The sequence below is a fragment of the Sphaeramia orbicularis genome, chromosome 12, assembly GCF_902148855.1.
Source record: "Sphaeramia orbicularis chromosome 12, fSphaOr1.1, whole genome shotgun sequence".
NCBI classification, from domain to species: domain Eukaryota; kingdom Metazoa; phylum Chordata; class Actinopteri; order Kurtiformes; family Apogonidae; genus Sphaeramia; species Sphaeramia orbicularis.
The window spans coordinates 50,206,719-50,224,615 of record NC_043968.1 but is presented as its reverse complement, the minus strand read 5'-3'; the positions used below and the strand labels follow the sequence as shown (position 1 = coordinate 50,224,615).

Here is a 17,897-nt window from a genome sequence, read left to right as displayed (position 1 = left end):
CTCTTCTGTGCGTCTTTTGTAATTTTCTTCACTGGTAAAAAATTGTCTGTGAACATAAGCCACAGTGCATTACCTTTCAGTCAGGAGTATGCGATCAAACTTTTAGCTGTAAATACATGGCATTTTTAGGAAACAGAGCTATTTATGTCTGTGTCTGCTCAATTTCAGCATTTAGGCCACAAGTCTGAAACTCATTCTGTGATATTTTATGTTTACGCTTATGTTTACATGAGCATGAGCAGGCTGGTATCTATAAGATGATTCATCTGAATTTGTGATGACTACAAGGTCTTGAAATGCACGTCTCTTCAAAACACAGTTTGTTTATGACAAGTATATACTCGGTTGGAACAGATTCAACACCGTCTACGGCGGTTTGTCAGCAAGAACACATGTGCTATCAACCAACTTATGTGGTAAACAAACCTAAATAAAAGCATAAACTCATTTTACCACACAAAAAAATGACATTTTATGAGAACTACATAATACTGTGGTAGCCTTTTTCCACCAACTCGGCTCGCTGATGATAAAAGCCTAGAAGTGTAATTGTTTCTGATATACTCTTTATATTTCCATACTAATTTCATTATGAGAGACCGACAGCCAAAACATTTGACATTAATTGGAAGTTGTCTTGGAATTTCATCCAAAACATTGGACAGAAAAGCAGCTGGTGAGGCAGAAAAGGGAAACTGGTTTCTGTTATTTCACATTTACATTGTGAGATTTTTCAGATATTTATTTTCTTTGGTTCTCAATTTCTTGAATTCCAGTGAAACGTCTCTGATATATAGTGAACCTTGAACCTTGATAATCTCTTGGAATAACTCAGTAAAGCCTTTCAGTTTGGTTGCTTCCATAAATGAGTCAAGTTCTCTGTTTTATAGAACCAGTAGTGAAATAGAACAAATCACTTAACTATCATGCATTACTAACATAAGACATTCTGTTTTCATATTAAAAAGTGTTATTCCTCACAGAACAAACACAATATGATCATACAGACTATGAAAATATAAAAATCGACTGTTTTTCTGAATTAACAGGAGAATTATTTCCTAATTAGGAGAAACGTTTCATGGAAAAATAAAAATAATCGGCTCTGTTTTCACAAAATAATTATCTTGTTAATTCAGAAAAACAGAGCTGATTTTTTAATATTCCATGTGAATACAATACGCTTCCGTAGGTTATTTACATAGTGTGTTTATATTCCTCAAGCATCAATGTACAAAGTGCATTAAATGAGCTAAAATGTAACTATGTAGAAATCTATTATGTCTCACCTCATGTGTTTACAGTGTTTAAGAATGTTAAGAGTGGATTATCAAGTTAAGAAGTCTGGGAATCCAAGAGCATAGAAACCCATGCCCGACTGAAACCCACTTACCATGTGCAAACCAAGCTGTGTAAAATAAAAGTTAGGACACATACAGCACAAAAACACATTTGTAAAATAAAATGTTGGGGGGGGGGCTGGTTATCCATCCCTCAACTTTGCAATGATGTTTAAAAAAAAACATACCTACATGGTAAAATGCAGTATACCAACTATATTTCTTTGCACACTGTAATAAAACATCTACAGTACCTCTCCAAAGCAAATTTGCCAATTTGCTTGTTTAAGTTGGACACACATTTTGCATACCAACATCATTAATTTATGACACTACAACATAGTATAGTGTCCCATTAGACATTCTGTCTCCAAAGATCCAACAGTGGTTCCATTACTACAGTATAAACTGCAGGTAAGTGATGACTTATATTTGAATAACACATAACCACATAATTTTCATACCCTACGCAGTTGATTTACACTCACTCAGGTGTACACACCGTAAAAAAAACAACAAAAAACAAAAACATTAAAATGAAAATGCCTGGAACATATAACTACCACTGTACATGACCACAAACTGTGCTAAACAAATTATATGCATAGTTTTTGAATAATATACATGTTATCGACACATACCCATGTATGCTTATTTGCTGAGACAAGTCTCCAGGATTGCTCAAATCTGCTAAATGCTTCTTAATGCACTTCTTTTTCAGAGTGAACGGGCTTTTTAATGAGGAAAGGCAAACCATAATGGCATAATAAAAGACACCATCAAATGAAGCTTCATTTGATTTCCATTGCATTAGGGTCATTGACTGGCGTCAGCAGCCAAGCCACTCTGTAAACACCTCTGAGTAGTCTGTGGTGATGTGTATGTGTTTTTAAAGCTTTCTATGCATACAAGCATGACTCTAAAACTGGCACATTACAGGCATATGGAGTAATATTTGAATAGCTGTAACAGTCTCTTTGTTTTGGCTGGCTGGTAACTGACCTGCATACATTGGTGCCATTGAGTCATATGTCACATTGCTGTTCAACCCGCAACAAACATGTTGTTGCCTAGCAGTTATCAAATCACTGATCAAACTAGCAACATTAACTGTTCTGTAGCTATCTAGCACTTCGAGAAATTGTTTTTTAACAAGGCCTTACACAAGGGGTGCGGGGTGCTTTATGCCTTTCTTTAAACAGCTTTATTGTTTTTCACAAAGAGGTCATAAAGGACTATTTCTGTAAGACCACTGGTTACAGCTCTTACAAGGGCTAGAGATACTTCATCTCAGCAGTCTGTGGTCTGTGTGAGAGCAGGATTTATGGTTAAACTGATTAGCATCAGCTAAATTTGCTGGAAGAGCTTAGTCACAATAGAACAAGCTTATAACAATTAACAACAACAACAACAATAATAATAATAATAATAATAATAATAATAATGATGATGATGATGATGATAATAATAATAATAATAATAATAATAATAATAATAACAACAATAATAGTAATAACACCCATTCCAGAAGTTGAGAACATTAATTCTAACAATGTTCGAGAATAAATGTTTGTAGTAAAACTGGGTAAAAGATCAAGTGTAGTAAAAAAGGTGTTGTCTAGTAGTAGTGATAGTATGATGAGTAGTGTTTTATGTAAATCAAATGTCAAAGAATCTAGGATGAAACACACAAGAAAATATATCAACCCACATTTAACTTTGTCCTTCAAAAGTTGTTGTAATATATGAACCAATTCAGGGATGACTAATAATAAAGAAAGCATAACAATTTGACTAGAAAATTGTTTATTTTTGACTTCAGAGAGAATGAGCGATAGAGATAAATATGCTGCCATTTTGGTGTGTCTTATGCTTTGACACAAATAACTGCCTATGGTTATTTTCAAGTCCAGAACACATCTTCATTTTGTTACATCTGAAGAATGAATTTATAACTCAAGATGATCTGAGTATATTTTTTTACATCCAAAAGTCATTTTTGTCATGAGATTTCTGTTAGCTCTGTAGAGTGGGCCGGGCCCACCTGTCTTGTAGAAAAAGCGTGAACATTCACAAAAGTGATGCCACTTTCTCTGTCTTTAACCTCAAAAACATCTGTGGTCCTTCCCAGATATGTGACTGTGTCCTCTCCCATGATGCTCAGTTGCTGTTTCTTTGGAAAGGAGCCAACCTGTACTTGGTGTCCATTTGGTATGTAGCTACTTGATGTAGTTTCTAACTTTGCTGTCCAGTGGCTCGAGGCATCTTGAGTAGCTTTTGGCAGAGAACATTCAGAACTGGGGTCAAGAACGTAGCTATTCACCACCGTGCCACATGATGAGCCCTCTCTACTGATGTGAGAAGGGGTGCGGTGGATGCTACCGGGGCCTCTACTGTCACCACTCCCACCCCTAAATCCATGTCCATCTCTCTGCCTGAGGATGTTCTGATACAGGATCTTGTGGAAAGTCTGTCTGAACTCTCGAATGCGGTAAGCATAGATAAAAGGATTCACAACAGAGTTAGCATGTGAAAGGATAATAGCAATATTCATCACCCAGGTATGTGGGCGGTCACATCCCTGGCACAGGTGGTTGAAGCAGTTGATGATATGCAGTGGAAGCCAACAGAATGCAAACAAACCCACAATGATAGCCAGCGATTTGGCAGCGTGCACTTCCTTCTGCAAAGTTGAACGAGATGACGATGTGACTTCTCCTGGAGAACGTGTGTGTGTGATTTTGAGTCCAATGAGTCGGAGCTGATGTCGTGCAACCATGAAGATGTTCACATAAATGACCAGCATGACCACCAGGGGCAGCAACACGCAGCCAAAGAAGTTAAAATAGATCATGTAATCCAGGGTGACCACTCTCTCGAACAGGCATGCAGTCAGGCCCTGAGGACACTGGGGGCCGTCGGTGACATTGGTGGAGTTTCCACCTGCAGAACAGAGAAAATGGAGGCTTATCTTCAGTGTTAATTATTGTCAAGGAAATGCAATTATGTTTAATGCAACTAATAGAATGTGCACGAGATGACAAAATCAGTGTCACTTGTGAGATTCTGTAGGTTTCAACAAGTTAAATGTAAGACTTTTTAAAGCTTTTTTAGCTTACGGCCGATAGGCCACAAGCTATTGTCGTCATGCGGCGTCTGTCGTCATCTGTTGTCGTCTGTTGTCATCGTCTGTCATCCGTTACAAAACTTTCAATTGCCTTCTTCTTCAAAACTACAATTCCAATTGACTTCAAACTTGGTATGCAGCTTTTTATGATGATGTCAGCAAAAGTTAGTGATATTATTTGGATCCGGATCTGATTCTGAATTTGGTGCGACTTTGAAAAATTTCCCCATTATAAGAGATAGGAAGTGGTTCGATGCAATAATAGCCTCTGGTATGTCTGTCCATCACCTAACCCTCTGGACCACAAAGCCCCCCCAAATACCATGACAGATGACCCGTCTTGAAATACCATATTTTCATTCCAAAGGCATTCAGGCACCCTTTGCTGCATATAGATCCTTAAAGTCCTTCCACTGTTATTTGATGGTTACATACTTTGAGATATATATTGCCAACACATTTCACTACAATTTATGACTAAAGTTGACCTATGGTAAGTCAATCAAGCCATTATTGTATGCACATTGTTTCCAGAATAATATGTGTGAAACACTTGTTTCAACAAAGCCAGGTCTATCAAAGAATAAATCCCGACCATCCATGCTTTCAGCTTGGGCTATTTCTGTAATATAATAAATACACATAACTGGGTGATAATACATGGCATCTGGATACATTTCCCAAAGCTTTTAATTTGGCCGGTAAGCTACAGGGCCATTGGTCCTATTTTTAAGATAATTTTGAAGCAGTTTCAGATCCATTTGACATCATGTTGCGCTGGAACAGGACTTCAGTAATTTTCCTGGTGATGCTATGCATTTGCAGGTGGCTTTTCACCCTGGTTTTATGGGCACCCAGGGTTCTTAATCTGAATTTTTGTGAGAGCTTCAGATTTATTATTTCCAACAGGCTTCAGCAAAGCACACAATCCAGTTCATTTTTAAGATCTGCCACAGTCATAATCATACTCTTTTTTAGGGCCTTATAGATTGTTGGGTTTTAGATTTAAGGACTTACACTCTGTGCTACTAATACTAACAGTGAAGCACAACTTTTCTCAAAAAATATGACAGTTATTCATCATTCTGGACCCAGTTATAGTCTCATCAAAAAAAGTCATATTTTTTATGTATACTATCCTGGAACATAAAGCAGGTCATGTTTTGGAAAGCAAATGCATTGGTTTATATTTGGCAAACATAGCTTATGCACCCATTTGATAATTCGAAACTAGTTTTGTACATTTTCCATGCTCTTAAATGATGATACAAATTAAAATCTTCTACCTGTGTTCCAGCCCAGCATCGGTGTCAGGCCAATAACCATGGACAGGACCCAGCACAAAGCAATGATGCCATGTGCTCTCTGTGTTGTAACCACACTGTTGTACCTGAAACATTCAGCAAAACATAAAATTGTACATTAGGGCCCGCTGCTGTATCTAATCTCATTGTGATGACATACATTTGCAGAAGATTTAATATTTGGCCATTTAAATCAGGAGGAAGTGATTGTGTTTTGGATGGTAAATGCATGACTTATTTAATTATACAAAGTTACATCATCGAACAAGAAGAACCAATAGTCAGTCTACTTCACCAAAATCCTCTCTGTATTTGTGAGCCTCCCTGTTTTATTAATCTTTGGTCTGGTTAGAAATAAACACAGACCAAATGCATCATCATCTATTCTGTTTTTGTCTACAATATGTGCAGTGTTTCTTATTCATTTCCTCTATGGATTTGACATTGTTTACTGGTGAACTTCTAGCAGGTGAAGGAGGTGGGTATAGAGTGAAATTGTTCTGTATTTTGCTGCAGAAGCAGTGTGACTGACTGTGCATAAATAAACATATTAAGAGCGTGGCATATCTGCATTGCTGTTTATTAACACCTCCCTCTCTACAAGCGCAGACATTTTCACACATCTGGTTGGGCTACACTGGAGTTTAAAAGTCATATCAAACACCGTACTAACTACTGAAAGTGAAATGATTAATACTTAAATACATTTGTAGATTAAAAGGAATTACACTTCACAATAAACTGTACTATTTCTTGAAAGTCTACAAGCACCTTGTACTTAACATGAAAAATGAAAATATGTTCATTTAAATATTAGATCAGTCATAAATGCCAAGATATAGACACAGTCTACCAAAAAAGTTCAGGAAATTATTTATTCCTGTTGCTACCAACATTGTAAATGGCACAGTGTAATTTGGGATTTGTGTTGGTATTTGTTGTTGTTTGGTTTTTGTCTGTTTATTACTCAAGGAAACCATTTCTCATTATTATTATTTTTTATTATCTTTTTTTTGAGAAATGTAACAATACATACAAAGAAGTGGAATTATAGTGCATATATTATACATTGCCATTTATATCATTTTCCCCCCATGCCCAAACCAACCCCAAGGCCCTCTGAGAAGGGGTAACAGCAGAAAAAAGAACATTATAATAAAGTCTCTGTGCAGTAGAAAATCAATTAAGTACATGCAGTAACAAATCTGATATATAAAAATTATATCTGAGCCAACAGAAAATAGAAAAGAGAGAATAAAAAATCAAAACAATAAAATAAATAAATAAATAAAGTAGACATAGCTTGTAGATGCATGTGCCTACTACTAAATATTAGGCTATTTCTCATTATTATTGTCAGATGTCAATGTCCTGTGCACTTTAATATGCATATCTAATTTGGTGTTTGATGTTGTGACTGGGAGTTTGACATCTAAATAAATGTTGCAGTTTTGTGTTGAATCCGTTCATTTACAAAGAAAGTGTTGTATTGTTTTTTGCAGACCTTAGCTATTTGGCAAGGTTATTTAGAAAATTCAGAACAGTATGTTTTTACTCTCATTGGAAAAAAAAAGCTTTCAAATAAAATCACAATAATTTTTTGCTATTTTTCTCCCCCTGTATTTTCTTTATCACTGTAAAAAACAATACCTTAAACCCTAAAAAACACTTTAAAAAGCATCACAGTATTTTTGAAAAGCTGCAACAATCCCCCTCAAAACATGTAATCCTGTAGGGACTGAAATATATTTTAGCTTCAGTTATAAGCCTCCTCCTGAAACCATACTTTAACAAAGACACAAAAAGCAGCTGAATTTTTCTTTTTAATAAAATGGAGAGACAGTCACGTGAACTGTGTGAAAACCATCTGAGCCATCAGTGTCCAACTAATTCTGACAAACTGCATCTATAACCTTTATTTCCGCCATCAATGTCCACAAGTGTTTCAAGTAGAGCGAAGAAATGGACCAATATGGAGGAATAAAAATAGCAAATTGGCATGAATAACTTGATATTCTCGGTAACATCACCTCACCCACGTCAACTTGCCTCTGTGCTTTGTAGCCATCAGACTATCAGGCAGGCATTAGGGTGGCAGCCAGTAGGCTATATTAAGCTCCCCTAAAATTCTGATGAATTATTAGCTGTGCAGTCTTTGGTGCCAGGGTTGTGGCACCACACACAAACAAATACACACAGGAGCAAAATCAAGCTGTTATGCAAGTGCTTATACAAATGCGTCACCTGCTGTGGCTTACTAGATGAAATATCCTTTCATGGCAGGAGTAAAGAATGTGACTGTTGTTAAACAGTGGTTACACACATATGAGCAACATGTTCAACAGTGTATCAAAATGCCTGCCGAAGAAAGAATAAATGGAAAATATGGTATTATTTTAGAAATAATTAAGAAAATCAAAGTTTTTTGTGGGTTTGTTGATACGGTAATAACCACATAAAGTGTAACAAAGAGGTTTTGTTTCACCATCCCATTTACATCTGACTCTCAAATTTCCACTCTTTACCAACATGTCTGTGGTTAGTGGTATCTTGCATGAGCTAGTATTAAACAGGAACTGAATGTGCATTGAGCAAAGGGCAACAGGTTGTATTCATCTAAAAATGAACATAAGACCTTGTTAATGAGGAATTTCCTGCCACTACTGTCAATTTCCACAGCACTTTCAGCTCCCAAAAACTCTAACAAGCAAAATAACACATATTTAGTTTATGACCAGAGTGGATGGACCAGACAAAAGTTATCTTGCTCATTAGATCAGTGTTTTTCAACCTTGGGGTGGGGACCCCATGTGGGGTAACCTGGAATTCAAATGGGGTTCCCTGAAATCTCTAGAAATTGATAAGAAAAAAATTTTAATAAAATAACTTACAAATAAAAAAATATATGTTGAGTTGACAGAGAAAATCCAAACCCATAAAAGACATGACAAACTGTGAAGCTGAAACTGAAGCACTGTGGTACTGTTATCTTTCAAATGTTCATTGTGGTCGGTTTCAGATGCTGCAGCTCTTTCATAATTCATAGTTTGAGTTATTGTTTGTTCAGTATTAATTGTCAGCCTTGTAAATCCAAGCTGGACTGACTGTGCATATCCTGACCAAGGAAAATAAAATTCTCACTTTGTGCAGTAATCTACACCTGGCTTTTCTGCCTCCGTCCATTATAATATACATTATATACACTAAATGTTGTCTAAAATTAACGTTTATTTGCAACATAGTACAGCAAACTATTACATGATCAAAAACAAATTAATTTTAGCAAAAAAAAAATGTCTCTGTTTTGAATGTCTGGGGTTGCCAGAAATGTGTGATGTTAAAATGGGGTCATGAGCCAAAAAAGGTTGGGAACCATTGCATTAGATACTTACCTAATAAAAACACTACTCTAGTGGTGCAGAAAAGAGGTGTTTAACTTTATTGTAGGCTGTTCAACTGCCATATCTACTCTGAGGTTTCATCTGTGACAGTCAGTGAATCTGTGGTAACACTAACGTTATGTTCCTGTTTTGTTTGTTTCCACATTGTTTTAACTTGATACCTGCCATTATCTTCTATCACATAATTATTAAAATAATTCAAATATGCTACCTGTAAAATACATTTGATTAGTACTTACTGGAAGTATCGCTGCTGCCTCATTCTGATCCATTAAAAACCCTGATAATGAAGCTGCTATTATCACATTGGTTTTGACTCAGTGCAAGTAAGTGTGCCTCTTTTATGCGTTTTGTTCTTTAATCAGAACCTGGCATGCTGTGTTTTTTTGAGTCATTAAATGAATGATGTGACCTTTTTAACTCTCACCTGAGTGGGTTCTTAATAGCAATGTAACGGTCCACAGCAATAGCCAGGAGGCTGAAGATGGAGCTCTGAGTGAGGATGAGGACGAAGCAGGCAATGAACAGGCAGCCGTGGAATTCAGCGCAGAAACCGGTGCTGATGTTGGTTGTAAGAAATATATCAGAATATTACACTGTGACAAATTTGGAAAGCAATATTTCTGAAATTAGAAAAAATCAGAAATGTTTATTTAAAGTGAAGAAAATGTTACCTAATAGCGATGGCAAAAGGAATAGCCAGGAGTCCCACAGCAATGTCAGCCAGTGCCAGTGACACCACAAAGAAGTTGGTGATGCTCTGCAGGTTGGAGTTAAGGCAGACCGCCCAGCAGACCAGGACGTTCCCAGACACTGCCAGGCCGGCGATCACCAGCTCCAGGCCAATATAGATCAGATCTTCATAATCCATGGTTGTTTTTTCCTCTTTTTTGCTCCCTGGTGTGTTTTTAAAAAAGATACCTTCTTTCCAAACTGCATGGTACGTCTTCAGGAAGGAGTGATTGAGTCACAGGAGGACAGCCAACACAGGATGTTCCCACCACAAACATCACTTGGTTGTCGTACCTTTTACTGCCATGCACTCTGTATCAGTCCGTCAGCCTTCCTCTTTATCTACCACAGTCTTTTTATCATTTGCTTTTTTGGTTTTTTTGTGGTAAATTTTGCCACAGAGAGCAGGAGAATGTTAAAACAGAAGGGTCTGGGATGAGCTATCAAGTGAAAAGCAGCAGGCTGTGGAGAGAAACAGACACAATCTCAGTGTCATGGCCTGTACAAATAGATCGCAGGTTAACACACATACACACACCGGTCAGAAAAGCCATCTATCTCTGGAAGACAGGAGGACACTTTGTTTTCCATACTCAGTCAAAGCAGAATCCAACAATGCAGCTTTTATTCTGGGAAAAATTCCCCGAAACCCTTCCAACTATGCATCATTCCCATTATTGACCCACTTACCTCCAGAATGACTCATAATTACACAAGATAAACCATCCATACATTTAGATACATGACACTGTGCTATCATTATTAAATCTGACTAAATATGATGTGTTTTTCAAGGTATTTACAGTAAGCCGATTAAGAACATATAGCAACCTCGTTTAACCTCTAAGGAGAGGGAGGTTGAATGTAGGTCGACTTAACTGGTTTACTGGGCTACATCAGCTCATGGGACAGAATGACTGATTTTTGGATCATTTCAGATAAATAATGAGATGAATTACACAAGCATGTAGGACAATGTTAACAATGTCAAATTAGATACAAACTGATCAAATGCATCTAGCACTCACAGAAAATACACACCGTCTGTGTTTTCTAATACTACACCATTAAGATGTATCGAACAGCATTAATATATATGAAAACATGGATTTTGCAGGATCTAATATAAAGTAAAATGTATTTCATTGTCCCAAAGGTTTTCAGTTCTGAGCCTCTGCATATTAGGGCTGGGCAATGTATTGAATTAACTGACACATTTATTTATTTTTTGTTAAAAATGTTATCAGAAAAATTTGATTATTCCTTTAGAGACTTTCATTGCTCAACAAACATACAAAATGTGACCCGTTTGCTTCTTGTAATAAATCGTGAATGGGTTTCTCTAGTCATATGTGGCATACAGTTTTAATAAAGAAAAATTATTGTGGAATCAAGGTGTGCTTTCAGGTCATGCAGCCACAAAAACTGTAAACTATCCATTACACAGTAATCTTTAGATTTTTTGGCAATATCATCCAGCTCTGCCTACATTCAAACTCACATAATGTTTTTACATCAGTATGTTTAGAGGAAGAAAAGATATGTGTGTGTTTGTGATCAGATAGTGTTTTTATAAAGTAATAAAAGAGCATAAAAAGGCAGTAGTTTGAAATAATAAAATAAAATATAACCAAATCAGGGGTTATTTGTGGTTGTAAAACTCAGTGAACACTGGTTTGATTATATCTGCCTTGATATTTTACACAGGTTGCATATCATTAAACTATCGTGTTTCATCCAGTTGGTTAGAACACAAAAACATTTAGTGATCTGAGAGCCCACAGGGCAGACATAAGCGGAAGGTGAAAGTTATAAGCACAGTGAAAAACATGTGTAAATGTGACCTTGTTCAAGGTTTATACCACGAGTAAGATTTGACAAGATAAGATTGAACAAGATTAAGTGTATGTCTGTGGCATTCTGACCCATTTTAGTTAGGTTACATCAGTGTATCTCAGAGAATAGGAATTCTCAGTCCAGTCCTAATTCAGTCCCAGTTTCTCATCCCATTTTAGATAGAAAGATCTCATGCCTGCGTCAAATGTTCCCACAGACTTAATGTGAAACCAATGAGGCATCTTCTTAATGTCACATATATCTACATCTAACTCTGTGTCTACTAGATGAGCTTTCTACTGTCCTCTGTCCTGACACTGGAGTTTCCGCTGCCCATGTGTTCACATTCAGATGGTGTGATCATAATGTTCTCACCCACACCAAGATGATGATTATGATTCAGTTATTTAATTCTCCATTAAATAACAAGAAACCACAGAAAATTATCCTTGAAAGTTCTAAATTTAATTTCCTTTGGGTAAACATATGTCACTTTTAATTAGTCTAATTTAGTGCAGTCTCAACTTAAATCTCAACTCAAATTTAATTTGCGCAGCACCTTCCAGAGAGACATGCAGTCACAGTGCTTCACAGAGCAACATTAAATGAGCACAAAGAGGTTACAATAAATAACACAATAAATAACACAATAAAGAGGGATCTTGGAATTATTTTCCCACAGTTGTTCCAAAATATTACAATACAGACACATGTAAATGAATTCTGTTTTGTCTCAAAGTCTGCCTGATACTGACCAGTGCAGTACTAGTGTGTATTAAACATAATACATGAAAATGGGCCCAAAATAGAAAAACAATGTAATGCAACCACAGTTCAAACACTAAAACACTTATATGGTTCCCCTTAATCCACAGTCCTTATATCAAACTTCCTCTCTTGGCTTCATTAAACCCTGTAGATCTACCAACAGTGAACCTGACTGGCAGTACATCGAACCAAAGTTCGACTTTTCCTCTATTGTTTTACTGAAACCTTCTCACAGGCCACAGGAATTTCAAAAACAGGGTTAATCCAGTCTGTAACACCACAGTGACAGGAAGTTCTGCAGTCATTGAGTTTATTTAAGACCCAGAGGAGCTGAAAATATTTATGAACTCAAACAAAAAATGAAGTTTATACAAAATGTGGACTTCCAGGAGTGATTGTAATTAAACTTAAGCCTACAACAGGCAGGGAACCTTCTTGTTTATCCTCATTCCAGTTGGCAAAAGTGTTGCTAGAAAATTGCTGTGCGAGCTGAGCTCATGACCTTGGAGGAAGTGATAAGAAAGTGTGCATCCTGCTCTGGAGGATCTGTCACTGACCTGTCAATCAATGCACCAGCTCAGCTCCAGCACTACTGTGGAAAGAACTGTGTTTTTACCTCCAGAAGAAGACTCACCTGGCACCAGAGTGTGAACTGAAGGCAGGTGCCAACACAACAGACACACAAACATCATCTCAGCCCAGCAATACAACACTGAAGGCAGTGCTCATCTACTGTACTATAGAGTACATTAGGTCATCCTCTGGTTTTATCTGAGCTGCTTGTAGATATTTACATCCTGTGTAAGTTCAGACTGTAGAATTCCTCCTAATAATCACATAATTATAATTACATACAATCATATTTTACACATTTATTCATGTACAGTATATATATATATATATATATATATATATATATATATATATATATATATATATTTTTTTTTTTTTTTTTTTTTTTTTTTTTTTTTTACGTATATAGATATTTGTCTAGTACATACTGTATTAGTTGCTGTTCTAAGTTTTTTTTTATAAAGTATTCTGAATCTGAATTATTATTTAGTAATATAATAATAACCCAGACGTGTATTTCAGTAAACTTATTCTTTCTTTTAATCCAAACCTATCACGTATTTCGCCACAATATACTGTAACAATGTTGATACATTGAAATCCAAAGTGAAACCAGAAACATCTGAGGGCTACTGACATGAGCTCGTTATCTTTTGAGGTTTTAAGGTGATGGTTTCTTACCTTTTTCTGAAGATAGAAAAACGAGCCTCTTATTTTCCATTCAGTTGCCAAGCTTCTGGCGAGTCGTGAAAACTTACAAAGTAAATGAACCCAGATTTATGCCAGTGAATGTAAAGAAATACCCCAGAACACACACGAAAAGTCAGAGCTTCAGCTCATTGTCAGTTTTGCGGCAGAAGTTTGCAGTGTGTGTGTATGTGTGTGTGTGTGTGTGTGTGTACTGACGCACGAACAGGAAAACGCAGCCACTGAATCCGACAACATACAGAGAGAGAGAGAGAGAGAGAGAGAGAGAGAGAGAGAGAGAGAGAGAGAGAGAGAGAGAGAGAGAGAGCTTCTTGCAAAGTGACGAATGGAAATAACTGATGACATAAAGGGCAGGACACGAATGACAGGTGAAGCAGCGGAGGAACATGCAAATGTGGAAGAAACTACTGTGGGTTTCACGTCAGAGAAACCTCGTGTGGTTTGTCAAAGCTGGAGCAAAATGAGAGACATATGAAAGGCAAAGAATAGAAAAGAAAAGAAAAGAAAAGAAAAGAAAAGAAAAGAAATGCACTTGATTCTGCTTCACAGGGGTCTATAGATCCACTTGCAGTACAGCACAGTTGCCTGTTTTCTTCTGTGATCTGAAATGGCAGTTATACACTGTAAAAAAATGACTGTGGAATTAACACCAAAAAGTTGTAAAATTGCAACATAAAAAACCTGTAAGTGACAATACAATGCAAAAGTTGTTTATTTGAAAAGATTTTTGTGTTAACGATTAAATCAAATATAGCTGTAGTTTTTACAGGAGGGAGTATGTTAACAAAACCAGATTTGTATGTAGAAATTATGCATTTCTATGTATATCTGTATAAATTGCAAGACCATAATGTTGAAATAACAGCGTATTTTCTGTCTTTTTTTTTTTTTTTTTTTTTTTATAAAAAAGTTATAAATAAAAAAATAAAAAAAACCATTTCACAATATAATATTTTGAACTTGTAAATTAACGGGTTGGTAGAGTTGGTAGAGCGGCTCGTCCAATAACCAAAGGGTTGGTGGTTTGAATCCTGACTCCGACTGTCCATATGTTAAAGTGTCCATGGAAGACACTGAACCCTAAATTGCTCCCAGTAGGACCTGGTGGCTTTGGAAAGTGCTTTGGACACCATGAAGGTGGATAAAATGTGCTAAATAAGTGCAGTCCATTTACCATTTAAATCTACATGTTTAAAATGTTAAATCTACATGTTACTCCGTAAATATGTTTACAGTTGGATGTGTTTTTTACAGTATTGTTCTGGTAACCACAGCTGCCAGTTTTTTTCTATAAAAAAAAAAAAACAGGACTTTTTTTACAGTGTAACCATCACTACCCCATCATTGTCAAAGGTATACATGGGGCACAGTTTATTTGTCACTTGTGTTCAATCTTTTTCTTTTTTACAGGGAACTTTCAAGTTTACACAATGAAAATGTTGAAGTTACAGTGCATTTCATATCTTCCTCTGTTTTTGTAGTTCTCTTTCTTCAGTTTTCTTTCAACAGGAGGCTCACATATATAGCCTACTACAATACTCCTACTTCTATTTTGTATATATTACCAGTCAAAAGTTTGGACTCACCTGTTTTTTCTTTTTTTTTTTATGACTATTTACATTGTAGATTCTCACTGAAGGCATCAAAACTATGAATGAACACACATGGAATTATGTAGTTAAAAAAAGTGTGACATAACTCAAAGCATGTTTTATATTTTAGATTCTTCAAAATAGACACATTTTGCTTTTATTACTGCTTTGCACATTCTTGGCATTCTCTCAATAAGCTTCATGAGGTAGTCATCTGAAATGTTTTCCAACAGTCTTGAAGGAGTTCCCAGTGATGCTGAGTACTGGTTGTCCGTCTGTGGTCCATCTCATGTCATTTAAATGAGAAGGTGAGTCCAAACTTTACACTGGTAGGGTATCTTTCTCTTTTATCAAGGTTATGCACTTTCTTGGCCAAGTTCTGCTTTGCATACAGCAATGAGATTCTTTTTTAAAAATAAGGAACTTCCATTTTTACACTGACGAGAATAATGTTGGCGTGCCTGTCTAACCGAATCTGTCAGACTCACGAGTTACTACTTTTATATTCCATTCTTAAGGGAAATAATGGGTGCCATATTTACAGGTTTCTAGACAGGCAGGCCAAAAGAAGTACCATTTTCTAATATTTATCTTTCACGGTGGTATAAGCTCATGTAACGTCGCAAAGCTTTTTCCGTCATTTTATGGACACATGTACGTAGATCTGACCAACTGAAGGACCCTCAGATCGTACTCCTGCCCCCAAAGGCTTGTACTATAGGCAGCAGGCATGATGGGTAATCACTTCATCCACCTCTCTTCTCACCCTGATACACCCATCACTTTGGAACAGGGTCAATCTGGACTCATCAGACCACATGACCTTTTTCCATTGGGACACAGTCCAGTGTTCAAGAAAAGAGGAACTACTCACTGCATCAGTTAGGGTTAAAGAATTAGGTGCAGCTGAAACATCTGAATCCCTGCATTAATTATCCAATAGATGGCTCCTACCTATTTGTTCAGTTAAATCAAGGCAGACTTTTTTTTTTTTTTTGGAGAGACAGTGTGTAAAGCATCTGATATCTATGTGGCCTGAAGTCACCTTTGTCCTGTGTCTGTGAGGCTCCAACAAGTCTGTATTCCAGTAATGACACATTCTCCACGGCCTTGTCCTGAACAATGTTTTCAACAGGGCTGTGTTTTATCTACCCTCTTATTTTTATCTTTTCCTCTCATTCTCCATCATCACAAATGACGTTAAATGTAGCGGCAACGTGGGAATTGACCTATTTTGTTCTTTCAGGGTGGATAACGATGCTGATTGTTAGTAAATAAGAATACAATAACTGATATTTGGAACACGAAACACAAAAAGTCTGTGTCAATTCAGCAATTATTCTTGTCAGATTTTGCGTTGAACTGAGATGATTGTAAATAATAATTATTCATAAACTAATGTTATTTTCATAAGCTTGTATAATTATTATATACAATTATATACAATTATATACATCCCAGAACATGATTATTGTACCACTGATGCTGAAAAGTCTTCATTTGTCATAAATGGGAATTCTAAAACTATTCGGGTTTTTTGTGTGCAAATGTGCAACATAAATCTATTTTTTAAAAAGGTGAAATGTTTGCTTCACATATCAATAAAGAAAGTAGTTATATTTAAATCAAGGACAACAAATAATGTATAAATGGAGAACAAAAATATATTCTGAGAAGAGAATATAAATATTTAAATCTTCTTGAAGGGATGTTACCTCTAATTTTCAAATATATCATAGATATATTTCTATAACTGTGCTGTGGGCATTAATCAAGAACATATAATGGTGATTAAACACAGAAGCAGAGCTGAAGTCAAACGTTTTTGTATTGGTTAAAAAATACCAACGCTGAGAGTTGAAGAATTGTAAACATCAAATCCAGTAATCTGTGACCAGTAGTCCACTATTTAAAGATGTCAAACTCATAAAATATACCACTGACATGGCCCTGGTTGTCTGCCTGCAGGAAGTCTGCAGCCCTTTTTACTCTCAGCACATAAACCACCTTGTCTCCTGGTTTGAAGGAGGCTTCCTTCAACCTGAATGTCAGGAAGACCAGGGAAGGGAGGACAGGCGCAGGCAGCGTATGACCTGTCTTTAAGCCAAATATCATAAATAGGCAGGAAGTGGAACAGGTCACCTATTTTAAATATCTGGGAACAATCACCCCTTTAAAGGGGCTACATGTAGTGATTCTACTTTTAAACATTAAAATATGACTTAAAATTATCATTACAGTTTTGTGAATAAAAAGCTCAATATACTGGATAATAGAAATATGACCTGAATATATTCAAAACAGATCTAGATCTAGATTTAGTTCAGCTATTGAAAAAGCAAACTGTACGGAAAACAGAGGTGATTTGTGGTTTTACTCTGGCTGCTTTCCGACTAAAAACAGAGATAAATTTATAGAGCTTTTGACTGTCAAATTAACCAGCTGAGTTTTTGTTTTGAAGATGAAAACTTGACACCATAATGTGTGTGTAAACAATGAGCTTTATACTTTATTCA

General features: G+C 36.3%; 1 protein-coding gene across 2 annotated transcripts; it reads right to left on the bottom strand.

Moving 5' to 3' along the window:
* Window positions 1-3,129: 3,129 nt before the first annotated feature.
* Window positions 3,130-13,971, bottom strand: adora2ab (adenosine A2a receptor b). 2 transcript variants are annotated; one of them, XM_030150945.1, is made up of 5 exons: window positions 13,763-13,971; window positions 9,847-10,366; window positions 9,600-9,731; window positions 5,754-5,857; window positions 3,130-4,283 (listed from the first exon to the last, which is right to left on the bottom strand). In XM_030150945.1, exons 2-5 carry the CDS (start codon window positions 10,041-10,043, stop codon window positions 3,343-3,345), a joined length of 1,374 nt encoding a protein of 457 aa, XP_030006805.1. In that variant the 5' UTR covers window positions 10,044-10,366; window positions 13,763-13,971; the 3' UTR covers window positions 3,130-3,342. The 2 variants fall into 2 exon arrangements, with proteins under 2 accessions (XP_030006805.1, XP_030006806.1); XM_030150946.1 differs by lacking the exon at window positions 13,763-13,971 and adding an exon at window positions 13,066-13,084.
* Between the last annotated feature and the right edge of the window lie 3,926 nt (window positions 13,972-17,897).

Coding starts and splice junctions, on each gene's coding strand:
- adora2ab (XM_030150945.1), bottom strand. CDS start 10,043: ATGGATTATGAAGATCTGATCTATATTGGCCTGGAGCTGGTGATCGCC. Junction 9,732..9,846: donor CCTTTTGCCATCGCTATTAG/GTAACATTTTCT, acceptor AACCAACATCAG/CACCGGTTTCTGCGCTGAAT. Junction 4,284..5,753: donor GATGCTGGGCTGGAACACAG/GTAGAAGATTTT, acceptor TCTGTTCTGCAG/GTGGAAACTCCACCAATGTC.